We start from the raw sequence: 20,190 nt of genomic DNA on the forward strand, positions 1-20,190 counted from the left end.
TTCTCTCTGTGTGTGTTTGGGTGGGTGCTAAGTATAATTAATTTTCACTTCGCATTCGCTTTTGCCAAGGACTATTTGAAAATAAAGTGAATCAAGTTGTAACGTGTGCTACGACTAGATAATACCTATGGCACAGTACGAGAGTTTATTCTGTTTCTTTATAGCAGATAATTAGTTTTATTATATATAAATATAAATCAACTAAATTAAAGTTATATTATATTGCTTGAAAATTCTTTTTCCAATTTCAATTTTTATTTATGACGTGTGTAAGTCGTTCAATTCTCGAATAATCTGTATTATATCTTGTATATATTTGCAAATTCCATTAAAAATAAATCTTAATTTCAATATACTTTCGAACTATATTATATCTATTTTTAAGTGATGTGCAATATGAGTTTAATAATATGTAGTACAATATATTGTTTTGATTTATTCAACTTTGTATAAGTAATAATATAAATATAAAACCTCAATTTAAATTCTTATTTTAAGTACTTTCAAAATATAAGATAAGAAAAAGAAGTGATGGGAGCAATTATTTCAATCGCTTCAAGTCAATATTGTAGATACATTCATATAAATGTATATGGGTACTCTTTACAGTGAAAATAACAAACTAAAACAATTTTAAAAATAAGTGAATTCAAAATAATATTTTACTTTTACCAATCTTTTCTTTCAATATATTTATTTATTTTTAAATTCCTGTTTCAAAATCCAATCAATTATATTTTAATTATTATTGAATTCAAAACAATTCATCAGCAAAATAAGCAACACAATTCGAGAATCTTTTATTATTTTAGCCACAACAATGAGTAGCTAAATTGGAAGTGGAAAATTAGGTGCAATCACGCCTTGGCGGAAATGGCAGCGAGTGTTTTTCCTCGAACACACTTTTATGATGTTTTTTCTCCAGTTGCGTGCCAAGAAAAACTCAGATTTAAAGGCGGTAACTTAGCATATTTTGTTGTGTTGAGCGCAAAAAATTATGATAATTGCCTTAGGAGTTTTTTTTTCTTGCCTGATTAGCACAAAATTACATAACGAAGTGTGGCGGGTGAAAATTCAATAATGTGGAATAATTACACAAGTAATTATGTAAGTGTTGCAGATTAAATAACCATAAATTGGTTAGCAGACATTCTTAAAATTTCCAATGAGTTTGCCGCTCTTCTTCTCCCCTTTGCCATTTCCCCCCTCGCCCCCTCACTGTTGTCGATTTAAGCGCAAATGCAACTTTGCGCCCAAAGGCAATTATGCAATTGGCAAGCAAATCAAATATGTAGCTGGCGCAAACAGGCGAAATGAAGTCAAGTAGTTGCAGTTGCAGTTGCAATTTGAATGCCCGCCGCTGCTGCACTCTCATTCCCCATTCCACATTCCCAGCATCATATATTGTTGCTGTGCAGTAAATCACTTTGGTCCATGCAAATATGCGCACTACAATGACATTATTAATTAATAACATAATCAGTGTGCTGCTTGTCAGCATACCCCGCGAACATGCCTCAACGAATGAAAACGAGGCCATATTAGCTGGAAGGTTAGAATGTTATTACAACTTGATTAAGCTGGCACATATGTGAAGTATGCGTAAAACTAAAAAATAAATAAATAATAATAATAATAATAATATTAAATAAATAATAAGTGTAAAACATAAAAAATTTAAACTTTAACTGTCAATTCTTTATTTTATTATGATTATTTTGTGAATTTATTTCAATAAGTAATAATAAAAAAAAATTTAAAATAAAAAGTAAAATAAGTAAATAAAATAATATTAGTAAATAATAAATACACAGTGATAAAAACTAAAGAATAAACAAAACTTCAATACAAGTGGGAGGAAATGAATAATAAAAAAAATATAGCATACTTTTATGGGCTCAGTATTAGAATTGCATGCAGAGTGACTAACACTCTATGCGACTTCTGCTCACTGTGTCTGCACTTGATTGTTTAGGATTATGCTCACCATATCTCATACACACACACACACACACATACCATCACAACTGATGCTGACTGTGTCTGGGAATATTTGCATCAATTTGTTTTGCGTTTATTAATTAAATAGACTTAAATGCAACTGCTGCCAAAATGGGTAATGGCAACACACAACAATGTAACAAAGCTGCAGAGCACCGGATGTTCATCACTCCCCCTCTCCCCACTCCCCCTCTCTTGCAGTCAGGCGAATTATCGCATTGTGTATTTTGGGCAGCGGCTGTTGCTAATGAACGCAAAATGCTGACCAAATTGCAGTAAATGCCATTTTATGCAACATATTTTATGTTGTAATGCGTAATAATTGTGCACATAGCATGCTAGTTGCTCTTATTGTTTATTTTGCCATTATTATCTCACTCGCTCTCGCTCTCGCTTTGGCTCTGGCTCTAAACTGCAGTCAAAGGCAAAGCATAAATATTTACTTTAGACAACACAATAAGAAGAGCTAAATAAAACTTTATACATATGTATATATAATTATTTGCTTGCATTAGCTAGTTTCGTATTTAAATGAATTTCAATTGCAGCCAGTCGCAAAAGTTTTGTTTCTATATTTTTTTGGTTTCAGCTCATGTGTGAAATTAAAAAGCAGGCGCAATGAAAATAGAAAGGAATGCAATGCCAAATATGAAGAATGGCCAACAGATACTCTCCTTAATTGGGGGCAAAAGTGAATAGCCAAAATGCATACAATTACAGGGCATCTACACGTTGTGCTTACCCCGCCCCCCTCCTCTTCATGCCACTTTTAACTTGTTAGAATTGCTGTAAAAACGAGTTGTTGCTGCTTTTCTGTTTTGAGTGCATTTGATGCGTTGCGGCTTTTTAATTTTCATTTCATTTTATTTTTACATTTCACTTTTGGGGGCCCAAAAGGCATTAGGCTAGGCATAAATTAATGTTATTAGCCAACTCTGTGAGTGGGACAGCAGCAGCAGCAGAAGCAGCACAAAGAGAGCTCGTCGGACAACGCTTTTTGCCACTGCCTTTCACTTTGTTCGCTGCCGCCCTTTTTGGCCAGCCGCGTTTTTCATGTTCGCGCGCTCTTGACTTTTAATTGGCTCATTGTGTTGATTGTCAAAACGCTTTTTGTCATAACACGCTCTCTTCTCCCCCTGCCACTTGGCTTGCTTTTATTTGTATACCCACAACCCATAGAAGGGTGTAACTTTTTGCTAGAAGAAGGCATTCTGGGTTTGAGAAATAATACACAACAAATATTGAAATACAGTTATCTTCAAAATATACCATATAATAAAAATGTACTAAAATATACCAAAACCTATATTTTAACTTTTTGCTTGAAGAAGCCACTCTGGGCTTGACCAATAATTAATATACAAAAAAATATTGAAAAACTATTATATTCAAAGTATACCATGAATAAAAATTGAGAAAAATGTTCCAAAACATATATTTGACATATTCATACAATGTTGTATTAAAAATATACCAAGAGAACAAAATATACTAAAGGCAAATTTTGAAAATAGTGGTATATTCAATATATTAAATTTAAATTTTGGTATATTTAGCATTCTCAATATATTAATTCGGTATATTTTAAGAGAATACCGCAATGTTTTGCTTTCATTGAAAATAGGTAACGAGTATTTCATATAGTAAAAATCGACAAAAAAAATATACCAAAACATATATTTAATATATTCATACAATGTTGTATTCAAAATATACCAAGAGAACAAAATATACTAATTGTATAATTTGGAAATAACGGTATATTGATATATTAAATATAAATTTTGGTATATTTAGCATTCTCAGTATATCAATTCGGTATATTTTAAGGAAATACCGAACTGTTTTGCTTTTATTGAAAATAGGTAACGAGTATTTCACAGTCGAGTGTGCTCGAGTGTGCAGCTTTCTAACTTGTTTGTTATTTGTTGGGCCTTTGCAAATGATGTGGTTTAGCAAGTTCTTAATGTGCCACCGCTGCTGGCCACAGATCTAAAGATTTGCGCTCTGCTTAACTGAAATGTTTACTACACAAGTATGTCTATACATATTATATAGTATGTATAGTATATATTTTGTGCCAAAATCATTTTCAGCTGAAATTGTCTCAAAAGACGACGCCCGCATATTGCCTCGGGGCCGGCTGTCAACAGTTGTTGATTTGCTAATTGCCCGGCGTTTAGCAGCTAAAATGTTTCAAGCACGCCCACCCAAAAAGACAGCGATCTGCCGACGGCAACATGGCCAAAGAGAGACCGAAACAGTAGAGATATAGTATGAGAGAGAGAGAGAGAGAAAGAGAGAAGAGAGCAAGCGAACAAACGAGCGAGCGAGCGGAAGATTTGACTCCGCCTTTTATTTTAAAATATTTCTACTCTACGCTCGCCAATCGACGAACGTTGCTGACGTTGTTGTTGTTGCTGCTGCTGCTGGTGTTGTTGCGGCACTCAAATTGTGATTTATAAATAATTAAACGGGGGCCCCACCACATAGAACGACAGCTGGCCGTCAACTAAACTAATTTATGCAAATTTTCAGCCAGTCAAAATTAATAGTCCAAATTGGTTTCATGCGTTGTCAAGTTGCAACTATTGCTGTTGCTGCCGCGCTCTTTGATGCTGCCCCATAGCGACAATTAATCGATGATGCTTGTTGTTGCTGGTTTTGTAATTAAATTATTGTGTACATAGTTCGCATACCGCTCTTCACTGTGTGTGTTTGTGTGTGTGTGTATGCATATATTAATTGCCCGCTTGGCAGCGTTGTGACGTATGCGCAATATTTTAATATTTAATTAATTTATTTAATTTAATATTTTAATATTTAATTAATTTATTTTATTTTAATTGCGGTCAATAACAATAATAGTAACAACAATAATAAGCAAAATTATATTTGTTATTTTAAATTATGCAAACACACACACACACACACACACACACACACACACACACACACACACACACACACACACACACACACACACAAGCAAACACTTGCTGTGTCTGTGGCCTTTTTGGCACCCAATTGTTTGCTTTTATTTCGCAACAAAAATGCGAGCATAATCTGCTTTGTTGCAATTTTATTGATTCAACTGAGAGAATTAACGCAAAATGAATTTTAAATTTCTCAACTCGCATATTTTTCTCTCTAAGTGGCTGCTGCGTAATATTTGTTTACTAATTTATGCTTAATATTTTCATATATTATTCAGCAACTGATTCAATAATTGACATGTAATTAAATGATTATTAGCCTAATTGGTTTACAAATTTGCCAAAAGAAATTAAATGCAATTGTAATTAATGCACACACACATACACACTCGCTAACACATATTTGCTTTCTATGCAAAATTCATATGCTATTTATGGATTAAATTTCTGTTTGCTGCGCTCTCTCTAATGGATTATTCGAGGCTGCATAGCTTTAATATTAATAGCAACAGCAACAGCAGCAGCTTTTATTTGCGTCATTTGTTCGAATCCCCAAAACAATATCCAAGTCATAAATATTGCAGAGTATGTGATTGATTGTGAGCCATGTAAATGCCTCTTGCCTGAGAATATTATTGTGTGTGAAGTGTTTATTTGCATATGTCAAATTAATTAAGAGAGCATTTCAAGTTGGTTTCTTTTACAATGCACTTTATGCGAGCAATAACAAAGTCTACTCTAAATATGTATGTATATAGAGAGCATTGTCAGTGTTGTCCTCGCCAAATGATGAATTGCCATTTGATTTGTTTGTGCTGCTTGTGGCAGCAATTTAATTTAATTATCGTATTTGCCACTTGGCCAAATGCCAGCAATAAGCACTTGCTGGCTGGTTGGCTGGCTGCTGCTGCTTTTCCCTAGCCAGTCAGTCAGTCAGCCATGTGTGTGTGTGTGGCGGGGTCAAATAGCAGTCAGCATTAGCATCACACACACACACACACAAACACAGTCAGTCTGTTCGTCCTGTCCACCTGGCTTGCAATTACGAGGGATTATGAACAGCAGCAACGACGGCAGCAACGACGGCGGCGGCAAACATTTAAAATGAAATGCCCAATGCAAATTGTCAGCAGCGTCAGAGTTTTGGCCCTAAGCCGTTATATCAAGCGCACAAACGCAAACTAGCTACAGTCCTCTCCACTCCCCTCCCCGCGGCCCGTTTATCCACGCAATCTCCTGGCTCTTATCCCCACTCATGGCCATGGCTCGCAGTCGCCTCTGGCCCTAAAATGCAAATGCAATTTGCCGCGTTTGGCGCGTGACGTTCGTTGGGTAATCGCAACACTATTACAATGTTGTCTATCTCTGAGTGTGTGTGTGCGTATGTCAGTGTGTGCAACTGTGCCATCATGCGTCGCTTCATTGCAACGCTAAAGGGCGAGGCTGCGACGCAGGGCAGCCGCATGCACGCGTAATTAATTGATTTTTATCTGGCTTAAGGCTATTTTACAGTTTGTTGATGACAGACGATGCAGACACGTGGGCGCAGCCGGACTCTCTGCCTTTCCCTTTCCCTTTCTCCCTTCTCCCTTTATAGGCTGTGCCTCTGCTTTACTCAACCACATTATCACCAGCATCATCATCAACAGCAGCAGCAACAGCAGCAGCTCTTGCAGACATCGACTCTTTGCGTCTATTTAAAGCGATTTATATTTTTTATGACTGCCACACTTTGTTCTTGCCTCGAGAGTTGTTTTCCATCTTTGTTTTGTGTGTTTTTTCTTTTACTACTCTGCTTTTTCGCTTTGCTCTCTTGCTCATTGTCAGCGCCTGGCGGTTGGTTGTTTATTTTTGGTCACTTTGCTGCGTTTAATGAGGCGTATACGTAACATTACATTGTTGCAGCAGCGCTTACTACATAAACTTCCATGTTGCACGCAGCACGTCTAGACACGGCGAGCACTCTGCAAGATTTGCGAGTGCAATTAAATGAAGTTTTCTGAATAAAGTACAAAATGAGATCAGCCATGGGCTAATGTAACAAATATGTTTCCCTTTCCCCCCTCTATCTCTCTCGCCTTTCTCTCTCGCTCAGCAGTTGATGCAGTTAATTTGCAGATATTATTGCTGTGATTAACACATAGATGTTTATGTGCACAGCGTTGTTTTATATACAAACACACACATGCCTAAAATAATGCTGTGAAATCAGTGTGCTGCACTTGCAACATTCACAGGACACGCACAAACAGCTGCTGCTCGACCGTCCTGTGTGTGTCTGTCTCTGTGTTTGTGTGTGTGTGTGGTCAGGATGATAAATAGCTGCCAAGCTTATAATATTAATAATACAGACAAAGCACTTGAACATGTCGGCATGCATAACATGTTAGCTCACACACAGATAAGCAGCAGGACACACTCACACACATGGACAAATGGACACCTACAGAAGGACACATGAGTGGCATGCCGTGTGTGTTGCTGCTGCTTTGCTTAGTGCTTAGTGCTTGTGTATAAACTTGTAATTAATTGACTTGATGGAAAATGTAATTTAATTAAGCAGACATTTCAATGTGGTTGCCATTGACGACGACGACGACGATGAGGACAAGTTGCCAGTTGCCCCTGGATGCCATTTCTCTCTCTCTCTCGCTCTCCTCCCTCTTTCTCCTTCCTCCCGTTGTCATGGCTATTGTTATTGTTGCCCCATCTTCTGCCTGACGCTCTTTAAGAACCAATTAGTCTTATGGCATTTGAGTGCACATGGCGTATACGTAATCTGGCTCATTAATGCAATTTTGATTTGACTTTAAGCCGCAACATAAGCCGCATACGAGTCGATAGCTGCTGCTATTGTATTTATATTTGAAGCGTAAGTTATAAATAAGCAGCTTCAACGTTTCAAGTACATCAGCTGATAAATAGCCTTCGGTATCAATTTAGACCACAAACTAAACTCTATACTATATACACATATCAACTGCAATCGATAAGCTGCTGCTGCTGCCACTGCTATTATTATTTTTGGCATCTTTGCACTTTAATTGCCAGCTGCTGGAACACGTTAGGCAGTTCCTGCCACGTCCTTGTTGCAAAGTTAATTTATTCTAATTAGTCAATAAATCTCAATTTATATCACAATGCCGCAAACACACGCATCTGTATGTGTGTGTGTGTGTGCGCATTTGTGTGTGTGTTTTTGTTCATTTAACCTTGCAAAAGGCAAATGCTGCAACCCATTTCCTCTCGCATGTGCTGCCAGCTGTTGTTGCACTTACAACATCTTCAACTGTATTATAATTTGGCATTAGAAATGCCATTATATTTACTCGGGCATTAAATAGAATCACACCTTGTGCCTGCCTTTATTGTGCATCTAAATTAAATTATAATAGACTTTTGCTTGAGGAATTTACTCGACTCGTCGTCTAAACAATTATTGCACAACTATTAATGAATATTTTAAGTGCATTTTGCATTTTGTATTATTTCTCATATTCGTTGATTATAAACAGAAATTCTTCAAAGTCAAATTTTGATTAAAGTGTATTTATAAAACAAACTGATGTATTATTTCACATTTTAGTTAATTATAAACAGAAATTCTTGAAATTTTAATTAAATTGTATTATAAGTTTCTCATTATAAAATCAACCTTTTGATTTTGTTATTGTTAAGAATTATTTAATTGAGTATATCAAAAATATTGCACTATGTACTGTTAATGAATATTTAAAGAAATTTATTTATGTTCTATGTTTATTTTCTAAATTTTTCTATAATATCAATTAAGCTAAATGTGCATAATTATTTTAAAATTAACCAGAAATGAATTAGAATGACAATAATAATAATAATCATCAAACGTTTTAAATGAATTAGTTGTAAATTAAGAAATCAATAAGAATCAGATCAGCTTAAACTGACCATAATTAAGAACTTCATTAAATTTGTTTTTTATTAAATTATAATGAATGCGTTGTTATTCGAATTATATTTGCTAGGTTTAATATGCTTCACTATAAAAACATTTCTGTTTTTTTATATCAGGTTGTCCTATCTATATTAGTTTTCTTTGAATTAAAGACGCAAAACTTTTAAATCACATACATAGTTCTTTTAAAATGAATTAATTAATTAATAGATGGTATTGTTAAACTCCTTAAATGTTTCTCTCATTAATAAACTCAAAATAACTTCATTATTTTAAAATCATTAAACAGTATCTCTCAATTTAATGTAAAGTCTATTCGCTAGAATTTAGATGTTGAGTTCAAATCAAATTCACAGCACAAAAAACAGGCATTAATATAATTTTAATTTGTGTAATTAGTATTAAGTGCACTTTGAAATGATATATCGACGCTGCTAACACGGATTTATTTTCATATTAATTAATTAACAGCTTTTGTTGTCCATTGTTTTTTTTGCATATTGTTGTCACGCATTATACATTGTTGTCGACGTCTCAATTAAATATGAATTCAAATATTTAGTTTAGATGTTGTGTGGATTATAGAATTTCACGAAATGCAATTCAATTAAAATCAAATGAAATGTGTGGAAATGCCTGCTAATTAGGCCAATTAAATATGTTGTGGAAAAATTTGCATTTTTTTTATAAGAAGTATAGAAATGGGAAATTCAATAAATTTACCTGTGTTTCGGTCACGTTTAGCAGCTTGGCCAATTCGGTGCGTTCGCTAGAGCTGAGATACTTTTTAATCTCGAATTGTTTCTCCAGCTCAAAGATCTGGCGACCCGTGAATGTGGTTCGTGCTTTCTTCTTCCGTCTGGCATCCGTTGAACCCGAATCAGAGTCATCCTCAGTAGTCTCCAGATTGCTGTTGTTGATGCTGCTGCTGTTGTTGTTGTTCAATTGGGTTGAACTATGCGGGGAACTGTTGTTGGCCAAGAGACGATCTCGCATTAGACTATCGCTGCTGGTGTTGGGACTTATATCCGGCGGCAGATCGGCGGATGTGTTGCCAGACATTAGTTTCTTCTTTTTCGCAGCCGGTTTGCCCGAGTTCTCTGTGGAATACAAGAAATGCATTAAAACCACACTCAAGTTGTGTTTGTGTTTTGTTTTTTGCAGCTGTTTAACCTCAATTGGCTTTCAGCTTTAATCGCTGTCATTTTATGCAACCTTTTTGCATTTGCTGCCTCTCTGCTTTTGTTGCAATTGGTCCGTCAAATGGCATAACAATTGACTGGCCAATCGGCCCCACTTTGGTTATGCATTGTTACCTCTCAGCTGAGCTGCAATTGAGTTCAACTTATAGCGAACTTTTTTAGTTGCCAATGTGTAAAATGGAATTCGCTATAAGTTTATGACTGACTCGCTAACTTGTTTTGCAAATTTGTACCCTGTGTTTAACTACAAGGGTATATTGTTTGAATGACTCGCTTTTCTACACAGAGTATTTTCATTTCATAGTCGCCTGTCGAAAAACAAGTGTTAACAACATCAAGTTTCAGCTACACCTATTACAAAACGTGTCTGGCATGAGTCGATGTCGATGTCTTGGTTGTAGTTGTTGTTGTTTTGGTTTTTGTTGTCGCCTGGACAACTTCAATTGCCAATGCATAATTGAAATCTAATTGACAGTTAAATGTAAACGAACGTCGCCGTCGCAGTCGTTATTGCTAATACGCCGCGTGGGCCGCACGGCCTCATATGGCGGGGCACATATGCATGACACTGTGATTAATTAGGCGGCCGACTGACAGCCGCCGTTGCTGTCGTGCTTGCTTGTTTTTGTTGTTGTTGTGTTGTTGTCGCGCCCCCGGCATTGGGGCACTTAAAGCCAACCCCTAGCCTAGCCCAGCTAGCTAGCTACTACTATAAACGAGTCTAGTGGATCACTCAGTGAAAAGGGCGCCCCATTGGCACGAAATCAATAAAACTAAACGGCAAGCGACAAACAACAGAAGAAGAGAAGAAAAAAGAGCAAAAGCTTAAAACAATGCAAGCGTAACACACAATGTTTGATTATTTGTTTTGTATTGTTTTCTCGTGTTCGTGTTGTGAGTTTTGTTTTTTTTTGTTGTTGTTCGCCAATTGCCAATTGCCCTGTCGCTTTGTTGGCGACATTTTAATGCCACTGTCCTCCCCCCACTGCTTTAGGCGACTGGCCACCACCCCCGCGGCCATTTATGGCGGTAATTAAGCGAAAATTAACAGACGACAGTTGCAAATCACTAAATGAGTCTCAAACGACATTCATTTCAATACACAAACACACATTCATTTAAGATTATTGTTGTTGCACTTGTTTGCTTATATTTTTACGCCAAGTCAACTACGTGATTTTAATAACAATAAAAACGTTCCGAGCACAGCATTCAGCAATTAACAGCTACACAACAAACACTACTACAAAACAGCAACAACAACAACAGCAGCAACAACAATCGTAATAATAACTAAGCAATACACACAATTCCAATTCCAATATATTGCTCTCAACTTTGCTCATTTCAAACTGATTTTTATTGCTTATTATTGCCGCTTGCCATTTGCCGTTTGCCAATTGCTGTATTGCTAATTGAATTTGTTATTGTTTGCTTCCCCTCCTCCTCCTTGCGTCTCTTTCTCTACACATTTCCATGACCCATTGGAGAACAATAAATAAATTGCATTGACAAAAACAATAAGCAGTTAATGAATGTTCGCATGAATAAATGTTATTCATACTTCTAGTTGATTGATTCACTCAGCCTACCCTTGATGGCATAATTTCGAGCAATTTGTTTGTTATTGATTTGCAAACTAAATTGTAAGAAGAAATATAGTTTGTTAATCTCATGCCAAAAACTAATGAAATTGTAGAGTTGCTTCTTTTATTATTGGTTAATCCTTATACAACACTTGAATTAAGTTATCGATAATCACTACTCAGCACATAAATGAAGTCATCCTTACGACTTACACAACACTTGAAATAAGGAAGTATCGAAAGGAAGAATTAAGGTAATCGATAATAAATTGAGTGATCGACGCGAAGAAAAACATTGTAAAAAAAGGCAAACTGATACAAATACAAATACAAATACAAACATAACCAAACGAAATAACTCTATTTTAAAATAGCTGTTAAGTAAACTCCTAATCAATGTTCTGTGTATTAAATGGAACTGCTAATGACCGAACACTTTTAATAATTTTGGCACGCGAAATGCAATTTTGGAGACGCGCACTCTCGCTCGCTTTCTTAGTCGAACACCATTTGCGTTTGGCAGAACACGCATACGACGCGTTGGTCGCCGCACGCTTCGTTGAAGCGTGTTGAGAGCTTCACGCTGCGCTCAATTGGCAAGCTCGTGAAGCGTCAAGCTGCAAAATTTGTGCCTGGCGCCAATATTAGAAATTAAGCAAAAGGATGCGGCAACGAATAGCAGATGCTCTGCACATAAATTACACAAACGTCTAATCATACAATGTTGCAATTCGCAATTAGCAATTATTATTGGCAATTCCACTTACCCTTCTTATTGCTGGCTGTCGTCTTGGCCAACACTTGGTTCTGCCTGGCTGCCGGCATCGGAGATGAGGCGTTGCTGTCGCGCGACTTTTTGGCCACACACAGATTCAATGGCTGATCGAGTGCAGCAGTTGATGGAGTTGCTGTTGGTGTTGCTGTCGGAGTTGGTACCGCTGTTGGTACGGTTGCTGCTGCTACTGCTGCAACTGTTGCTGTCACATTCACGGCCGTCTCCTCTTCGCTGGCATCGCTCATCGAGGCGCTGCGATGTGTGCGCTGCTCCTGCTCCTGTGGCTGCTGCGCATACTGTTGCTCAATGCTGCGCAGTATGCTCTTTGGTGATGTCGCCGAACTGTTGGCGGTAACTGAGGCAGCAGCAACAGCGCCAAAGTACGCCAACTTCTCGGCCGTGTCCATGCCCAGTATGTCGGCTATGGAGTGCGGCGTGGGACGATTGGGCGGACGTGCATAAACATGTGGATGCCAGCTAGCCGCTTGGCTGCTGCTGTTGCTGATGCTGTTGCCAAAGGGCGTCATGGAGCGTCGCTGTTGCTGTTGTGATGCTGTTGCTGCTGCTGCTGTCGCTGCTTGGCGACTGCTGGGCGGTGCCTCGAGTTGCTTTTGCAGAAACGTTGTTGGCGAATTGCTGGCGGAGATGGGACTGGGACTAACGCTGCTGTTGCTGCCATTGCTGTTGTTGCTGTTGCTGCTGTTGTTGTTGTCGCGCACGCGCAACAAATTGACCATCTTCTCCTTGCTGCTGGGACTGACCATGGTCGCCGCCGATGTGGGAGGTATGCTCAGTGAGCTGCTGTAGACATACGAATTGATAGCCATATTGTATGGCGATGTGGCGAGAATTGGCTCCAATGATTGCAGCTGCTGATGATGCTCCTGCTGTTGCTGCAGCAGCTGTAGCTGATGTTGCTGCAACTGCTGTTGATGCTGATGTTGTTGCTGCTGTTGTTGATGTTGATGTTGCTGCTGCTTATCCTTGACGATGCTGCCATAAGCGTGGGGCAAGACACCACTGATCATTTCTGCTGCCACCAACGAGTCGCGTTCAGTTTCGGGCATCATTTAGGGGGCGCACTTTAATTGGCCTGTTAAGTGGGCGTGGTGGCTGCAATAAACATGAAAACAGAAAACGAACATTAGAGCAGACCAAAAATTAGCCCAACAGCTGTGCGCAGCATTTGTCGTCAGATTGTTGTTAATGGTTTTCTGTTATTTTTTTTCTTTTTTGTTGAGTGGTTGGGGCTAACCTTCAACTTTTTAGCTCCCCAGTGCAATAAAATACAGCAGAAAATAACCCAAACAGTTGCTGCTACGGCCTGGAATGTAGTTCAACTTCCAACTTATTTAGCCCACAACACGCCTGCCCCATCCGTCTGTCCGTCCGTCCGTCCGTCTGTCCGTCTGTCGACCATTTGCCATTTCCTGGCGCACTGCGTTCTGATTTGCATAACAAAATGCTGGAGAGAGCTCAGCAACAGACGTAGCCTCGAAAAGGATTCAGACAGCCGCACATACGTTAGGGCAAGAGGTTTCGCTTTGCATATAGCCTTGTGTATATGTATGTATGTATGTAAGTGTGTCTATGTATATATTTGTGCGACTGCTGGCTGAAGTGTTGGCATGAATTTATGGCACAACATTTGAGTGTGACACAATTTAACTTAATTTCACCAAAGGCAAAAAGCCACAAACCAGCCGAGAATCGAGAAGCGAGTTAAAAGTATGAAACTAAAATGCTAGTTATACACACACACACATACATACATATATAGTATCTGAATAATGATTACTACAATGCAATCAGAGCAATGGCAAATCTGTAGTTAATTTGTTGCCCGAACTTAGCATGGCATTTAAATGCCATCGTTATGTGTCATATTTCACGGTTGACAATCCCAAAAGCAATTTAAATTAATACAAAGTGCAAACTTATACCCTCACACACACACACACACAGTGGCTGTCCAAATGTCAGTTTCAAGCAGCGTGCGCTCAATAACGTATAACGTAATGCGTGCTTAAATGTGTTTTATTGCCAACAACAACAACAACAACAGCAATAACAACATCAGCAGCAGTAATAATGGGGATGACATAGTATAAAAGGACTAACTTTACCCTGCCAGTCACCCAAACCCAACACACACACACACATCTCTCACACCCATTGAAACCTCTCTCGCGCAGTGCGCTCTCAACATTTGGCAACATGTTGCTGCTTCGGGACAACATGTTTCGAAGCTCGTGCAAAATCACTTACTGCTCAAACAAAATAAATGGCAAAAAAGCAAGCGGTAATTCAAGTCTGTTGAGCTGCTCAAAAGGTTATGTGGGAGGTTGGCTGACTATGTGTAAGTGAGTGTGTGTGTGTGCTGGGTAGGTGTGTGTGAGTTTTTGGGGTGGACATATTCAAGCAGCGGAAGCGAGGCAGGCAAGCGGAAGAAGTTATTTCAATTGCCTGCCCCACGACGACGACAACGTTGGCTACGAGAGCGTGTAAGAGAGAGAGGAAGATGAAGAGCGAGTGAGAGAGCGAGCTTGCACACAACTGAGGCACGTACAGTGGCTTAGTGTGTGTGTGTGTGCCAGTTTACCTGGCACGCTTTTGCCTTCTGCCTTGTCTCCTTCCTCCTCCTTTCGCCATCCTTTGCCTAGGTTCAAAACGGCAGCTACTAATGGCATTTAAGTTTTGCTGGCCTGTCACACACACTTGGCTACACTTGCATATGCGAATGTTGTGTTTGTGTATGGAAAACTCTTTTCGCCTCGCATTATTATCCTTGAGGCTTCTTTGTGTGTGTGTGTGTCTGTGTGTTGTCCTGCTCGCCTGCCACAATTTTCACTTCATTTTATTTCATTTCATTTCGTTACGTTTCGTTGTCGCTTCCTTGTCATTTTATTGCACACGCATTCCATAGTAGGAGTTGGCGACTCCTGTCTCCCAGTTTCTCTGACTGGCTGGCTGGCTGGCTGCTTCCTTTTGGCTGGTATTTTAACAAGCTACTGTCGATTCTCCAACTCCAGCTCCAGCTCCAGCTCGCTGTCTGTACATAATTTGCCTTGCGGCTGTGTGCCCAGCTCGTCATCGTCATCATCATCATTATCATCATCATCAGCAGCAGCATCAGGCATCGTCCTCGTCCTCATCGTGGTTGTCTTCCCATTCCTCTGCTCCTCCGAGTTCTGCCTTTTTAGCCGTGTGTGTTAGCTTGACGTTAAACATGGCTGACTAGCTGCTTCTCTGCTGCTTTTTGGCCAATTCGCCTTGTCAGCATAATTTAATGTGGCTCGACTATGCTTTTTGTGCTCGCAGCCTGACATTTATGTACTCTCTCTTCCTCTCACTCTTTCTCTATTTTCTCTCTCTCTCCCTTTCTCTCTCTTTGTGTATTGTTGTCAATCTGACAGCTAAAGTGTGTAATTTGTCATTCATATTTGCTTTTTGTTGTCTGGCGACCTTTTCGAAATATTATTCTATATCGATAAGGGACGCTTGGAATTTTAAGAATTTTGTCGCTGCACGCTAATTGATTATGATGAGGCGTTAATGAAGACTCTCTAGCATTGCAGCCAAGCAATTTTTGCACACGGCAACAACTCAGTTGCCGCAGCCACGTCTGCGTCCCTTGGGGCAGATGTTGTTGCCGCTGTTGCTGCTGCTGTTGCTGCTGCTGTTGCTGCTAGTGTCTCCGGGGGAAATTGGCTGTCCAGCTCACACAGCTGAGAGAGCTCAAGAGCTGCGCATATTTCGCTTGAAATTGCTTGAATATTTTATAGAGTTATGTGCTCGCTAATTAAATTGATGTGCCACACACAGAAGCTGCCACAACCTGTGCCACAGGACATCCATCGCTGCAATCGACAGTCTTCTGCCGCGCATGTGAGTGCCAATGTGTGTGTGTGTGTGTGCAAGTGTGTGTGTGTGGTGTGTGTGGCTGGCAACTTTAATGAATTTACCTGTGTCATGCGCAGAGTTTTGTGTCTTGCATCGTCGCATGTCTTGGCCACATTGTTGCCTAGTTTGTTTTTAATTGCTTTAATTTTCTACACCAAATTACTTTTTTATTAACACTCGGTACTCACATGGAACAATTGAATGTTTACTGAAACTGTTTCTATTCCTTTTTTCCTTTTTTTGCTTTTTGCTTTGCTTCTGTCTTTGCTGTGCAAATTGGGTTAACTTTTGTGACCGAGACACTGGCATTGACTGAAAATTAAATTAGTTGAAAGTCAAAGTTGAAAACCGAGCACCGAGCAACTGACAACTCGATCAAAGCACACTGTGCGACAAACAACACTCGCTTGCATTTCCAGTTTTATTCTATTATTGTTTTCTCCTACTTACGAGACTTCTACTTCTCTTTTTTTCGATTTTACTTTCGACTTTATCGCAAGTCCAACTGCGTGAGCTGTTGTTTGTGCCAAGTAATGCCAACTTCGGTTTTTATTCTCCAGCAAACAGCAGCTGAGCACTAGAAAATTGCGTCTGCTGCAACCCGGGTCGTATACGTAACGTGAGTTCGCTCATGAATGCATAAATAAATCATAAGCGTTGAAAATGAGTACGCTTCTTTGAGAGACAAGAGCTTTCGTTATTTAAGCTAAAGTTTTCGCTGCGGTAAACACAACTTTAATTTCAATAATCTGCTAACTACATTTGTACTTTATTCAAGTGTAGTTTTATTGGGTTCTTAAAATGAATGATTTGAGAGAAAATGTTTAAAATCGTTTGACGTTTAACTATCAGTAAGTTAGGAATAACAGTATTATTGCTTATTATACTCTTAACTACTAATTGTGCATTATAACAACTTTTAAATTATATGCTAGCACATATTTTTGATGAATTTTTATGAAACTTAGTCACTTAAGCTAGCTTTTGAGACAGTAAATACGAATTCAATTTAAATAATCTCCCAACCACAATAGTACTTAACTCAACTTAAGTTTTTATGGGTACTTGAAATAAAGAATGTTGCACAAAATGACTTAAACCATTTGTAGGATTAACAATTTTATTTCTTATTAGTATCTTTACTTGTTAAAATTCTTTAGGTGTACCATTAAATTCAATGCTAGCAGATATTTTTATTGAAATTCGATCAAGCGTAACAACTTAAATTTGTATAATTGATCTTCTAACTACAATTGCACATAACTTGAGTTTAATTGTTATGGGTATTTGAAATAAATAAAGTGGAAGAAACTTAGTAACTAAATTTGTAGTGATTGTGATATTTTTCTTTTTATTCTCTTTGCTACAAATAAGCAGTTAAATTAAACTTTATTTGTAGCATTAAATTCAATGTTAGCACATATTTGTAATGAACTCTGGCCAAGCTTAGCCCGACTATCACTTAAGCCACTCTACAGTCAATTATTTATACACCACACACTTAGAATGGCAATCTTAAGCCAAGCTCGAATTGTGCTTACGTCCATGCGAGCAATCCTCCACACTCGGAATAGAGCAAATGCTCCATGTATATGACAGCATTTCAATGAGGGGCACAGCAGACACAATTCGGACAGGTTTCCACATCATTTCCACAACGCTTTAAGGAGCACACACATTACTATATATCTAAGGATAACACATCCTGCGCAGTCGTGCTGATATCAGACACACGCACACACACACACACACACACATTCTCATTTTGCACACACCTTTAGCTGTCAGCTGCTAAGCGCAATACTTTTCAGTTACTTTGTTTTGTTTTCCTTTATCCACATCACTTTTATATAATTCTATACAGACACAGACAACGAGTTGTTGTTGTTGCTGTTGTTGTGCTGTACTGTGTTCTGTGTGTTTGTGTGTGTGTGTGTGTGTTGCGTGTTTGGCCAAATCTGAAACGCACACAGACATTATGAAGCTATTTTGAGTGAAGCATTTAAGATTTTAGCTGGAATTCCCCCAACGATGCTTAAAGCATTGACTATTTATGCTTTGGCTACGGCAGAGATGCCAGCGAGGTTTGACTTAGCAGTATTTTATTTAAACCTTTTCAGTATATTTTTTTAATGATTTATTTTATGTATTTTATTTTGTTTTATTTAATTTTTAATTTTATTGTTTTTACTAATTTTATTTCATTTCGATCCATTTCATTTCAATTCGTCATTTCTTTATATTATACTTTATATATTATTTTTTTTTGTTTTATTTTTTGCTTAAATTGTATCTTGTTTTGTATTTATTTTTACATTTCATTGCATTTATTATATTAATTTTATTTATTATTTTTCCCTTAAATGTTATTTATTTTTGTCTTTATTTTGTATTTTATTTAACTATATTTTATTTTCTTCTATTTTAATCAATTTTATTTTATACATTATTAGTATTTTATTTATTTTAAGAAAATTAAATGTATTTTCTTTTATTTTAATCAACGTTTTTTTTTAATTTCCTTATATATATTTTTTTTATTTTAATTTCTTTTTTATTTCTTAAGATTACTTTATTTATGACATGTATACAGTTTCTCTTTTATTTATTTTTATCTCAACTTTCGAAGCGACCCTCGCTGTTGGTTCACGTTCGTAAGTATTTACTTATTTTTATTGACAGCATTATATTTTATTTATTATATTGAATTCATGTCATTGTGCTGCCACGACCAGGCAACCAAACTCAGCAAGGAGCAAGTGCCAGCAGCACGTCCTGCCATGCTCTATCTCACTCTTTCGCTAGGCGAGAGTGTGTGTGTGTGTGTGTGTGTGCTATTATTGTCAAGTCAGCACATAAAGCTGTCGAACTGAAGGATGCAGGGTGGATTTTTCGAACATTCGGACAAACGTCAACTGCGTTTGCAGCAACATTTTTGTGCTGTTCGTCGAATCTTTAAACGGAAATCGTTATATAAATCAAAGACAGATTATAAATGCTGCGCAATTCTCAAGTTATTTCAGACGTAGTTTGTTGTTGTCCCTCTTCTTCTTCTTCTTCTCTGCTAAGGGGATGGATTGAAGGATTGTCAGAAAAAAGGTTGAAGCCCAGTGATGCGTTGCTGTCAACGCACAGTTCGATGATGTCGAGCTGCTGAACTCCATCAATTTGCTTGCTCATTAACAGAGAAATTATTCGTACTCTGTGAATTTTTCGGTTTGAAAATGTCAGCTAATTATGCGAGCATTGTTGTTGCCTCCAAAGTTCTCTTCTTTTTGGGGCGGAAGCAGCGTTCGCCTCGTTTCCGTTGCGAATGTTTCCTGTCATAATTTTTCATAGATTTGTTGGCCCAGCGCATTTTACTTTATTCTTGATTTGATTTCTTTACTCTTTGCATTGAAGTGGCTTTTCAAAGACAAGTCAAAAGTTTTTTCCTCTCTGGTATTTTCGGGGCCAACTTTTATTTAAAGCCCTCTCAAATTGCCGAGGGTGGCGCCTTGCCTGTCCGGCTGCCTTTGCCTTGTCATGGCTTATTTCACTTGAACTTTGCAGTCGGCCACTTTGGGTCAGTTGGCCTGTAACTCCCCTCTCCCCTCTTTCCGCTTCCCTCATTCCCCCAGCTCCTCAGCACTTCTGCTCTTTTGGGGGCAAAGTTGGCGTGCTTAAGCTTTATTTTTAATTTGCCTGTGCTGGCAGTTTTTAAACGTTTTCGTTTTTCTTTCGACTCTTTTTTTTTTCGCTTTGGCCATTAGTTTGGCTCGCCTTTATGCCGCACACTCAAACACACACACAGACAGAGGCACACACAATTGGCCGCAATTAACTAACTGGCTATGATTGATGATATTTTAAA

General features: G+C 38.1%; 2 protein-coding genes across 4 annotated transcripts in view; one reads left to right on the forward strand and one right to left on the reverse strand.

Moving 5' to 3' along the window:
* Positions 1 to 20,190, forward strand: part of LOC133838250 (DDB1- and CUL4-associated factor 5) — a 65,708-nt gene that overhangs the window by 33,070 nt on the left and 12,448 nt on the right. The window lies entirely within an intron of this gene.
* The window catches only part of LOC133838249 (GATA zinc finger domain-containing protein 14), a 40,812-nt gene that overhangs the window by 4,954 nt on the left and 15,668 nt on the right, over positions 1 to 20,190 (reverse strand). Inside the window, exons 1-4 of one of the 3 annotated variants that reach the window (XM_062269290.1) lie at positions 16,526 to 16,674; positions 16,400 to 16,458; positions 12,427 to 13,547; positions 9,595 to 9,971 (exon numbers count right to left, since the gene is read on the reverse strand). In XM_062269290.1, coding sequence (XP_062125274.1) covers positions 9,595 to 9,971; positions 12,427 to 13,504 — 1,455 coding nt within the window. In that variant the 5' untranslated portion in view covers positions 13,505 to 13,547; positions 16,400 to 16,458; positions 16,526 to 16,674. Of the gene's footprint in view, positions 1 to 9,594; positions 9,972 to 12,426; positions 13,548 to 16,399; positions 16,459 to 16,525; positions 16,676 to 20,190 lie in introns of those variants that run through there. The other 2 variants (XM_062269291.1, XM_062269289.1) reach the window with 2 other exon arrangements.

The sequence above is a fragment of the Drosophila sulfurigaster genome, chromosome 2R (assembly GCF_023558435.1).
Source record: "Drosophila sulfurigaster albostrigata strain 15112-1811.04 chromosome 2R, ASM2355843v2, whole genome shotgun sequence".
Taxonomy (NCBI): Eukaryota; Metazoa; Arthropoda; class Insecta; order Diptera; family Drosophilidae; genus Drosophila; species Drosophila sulfurigaster.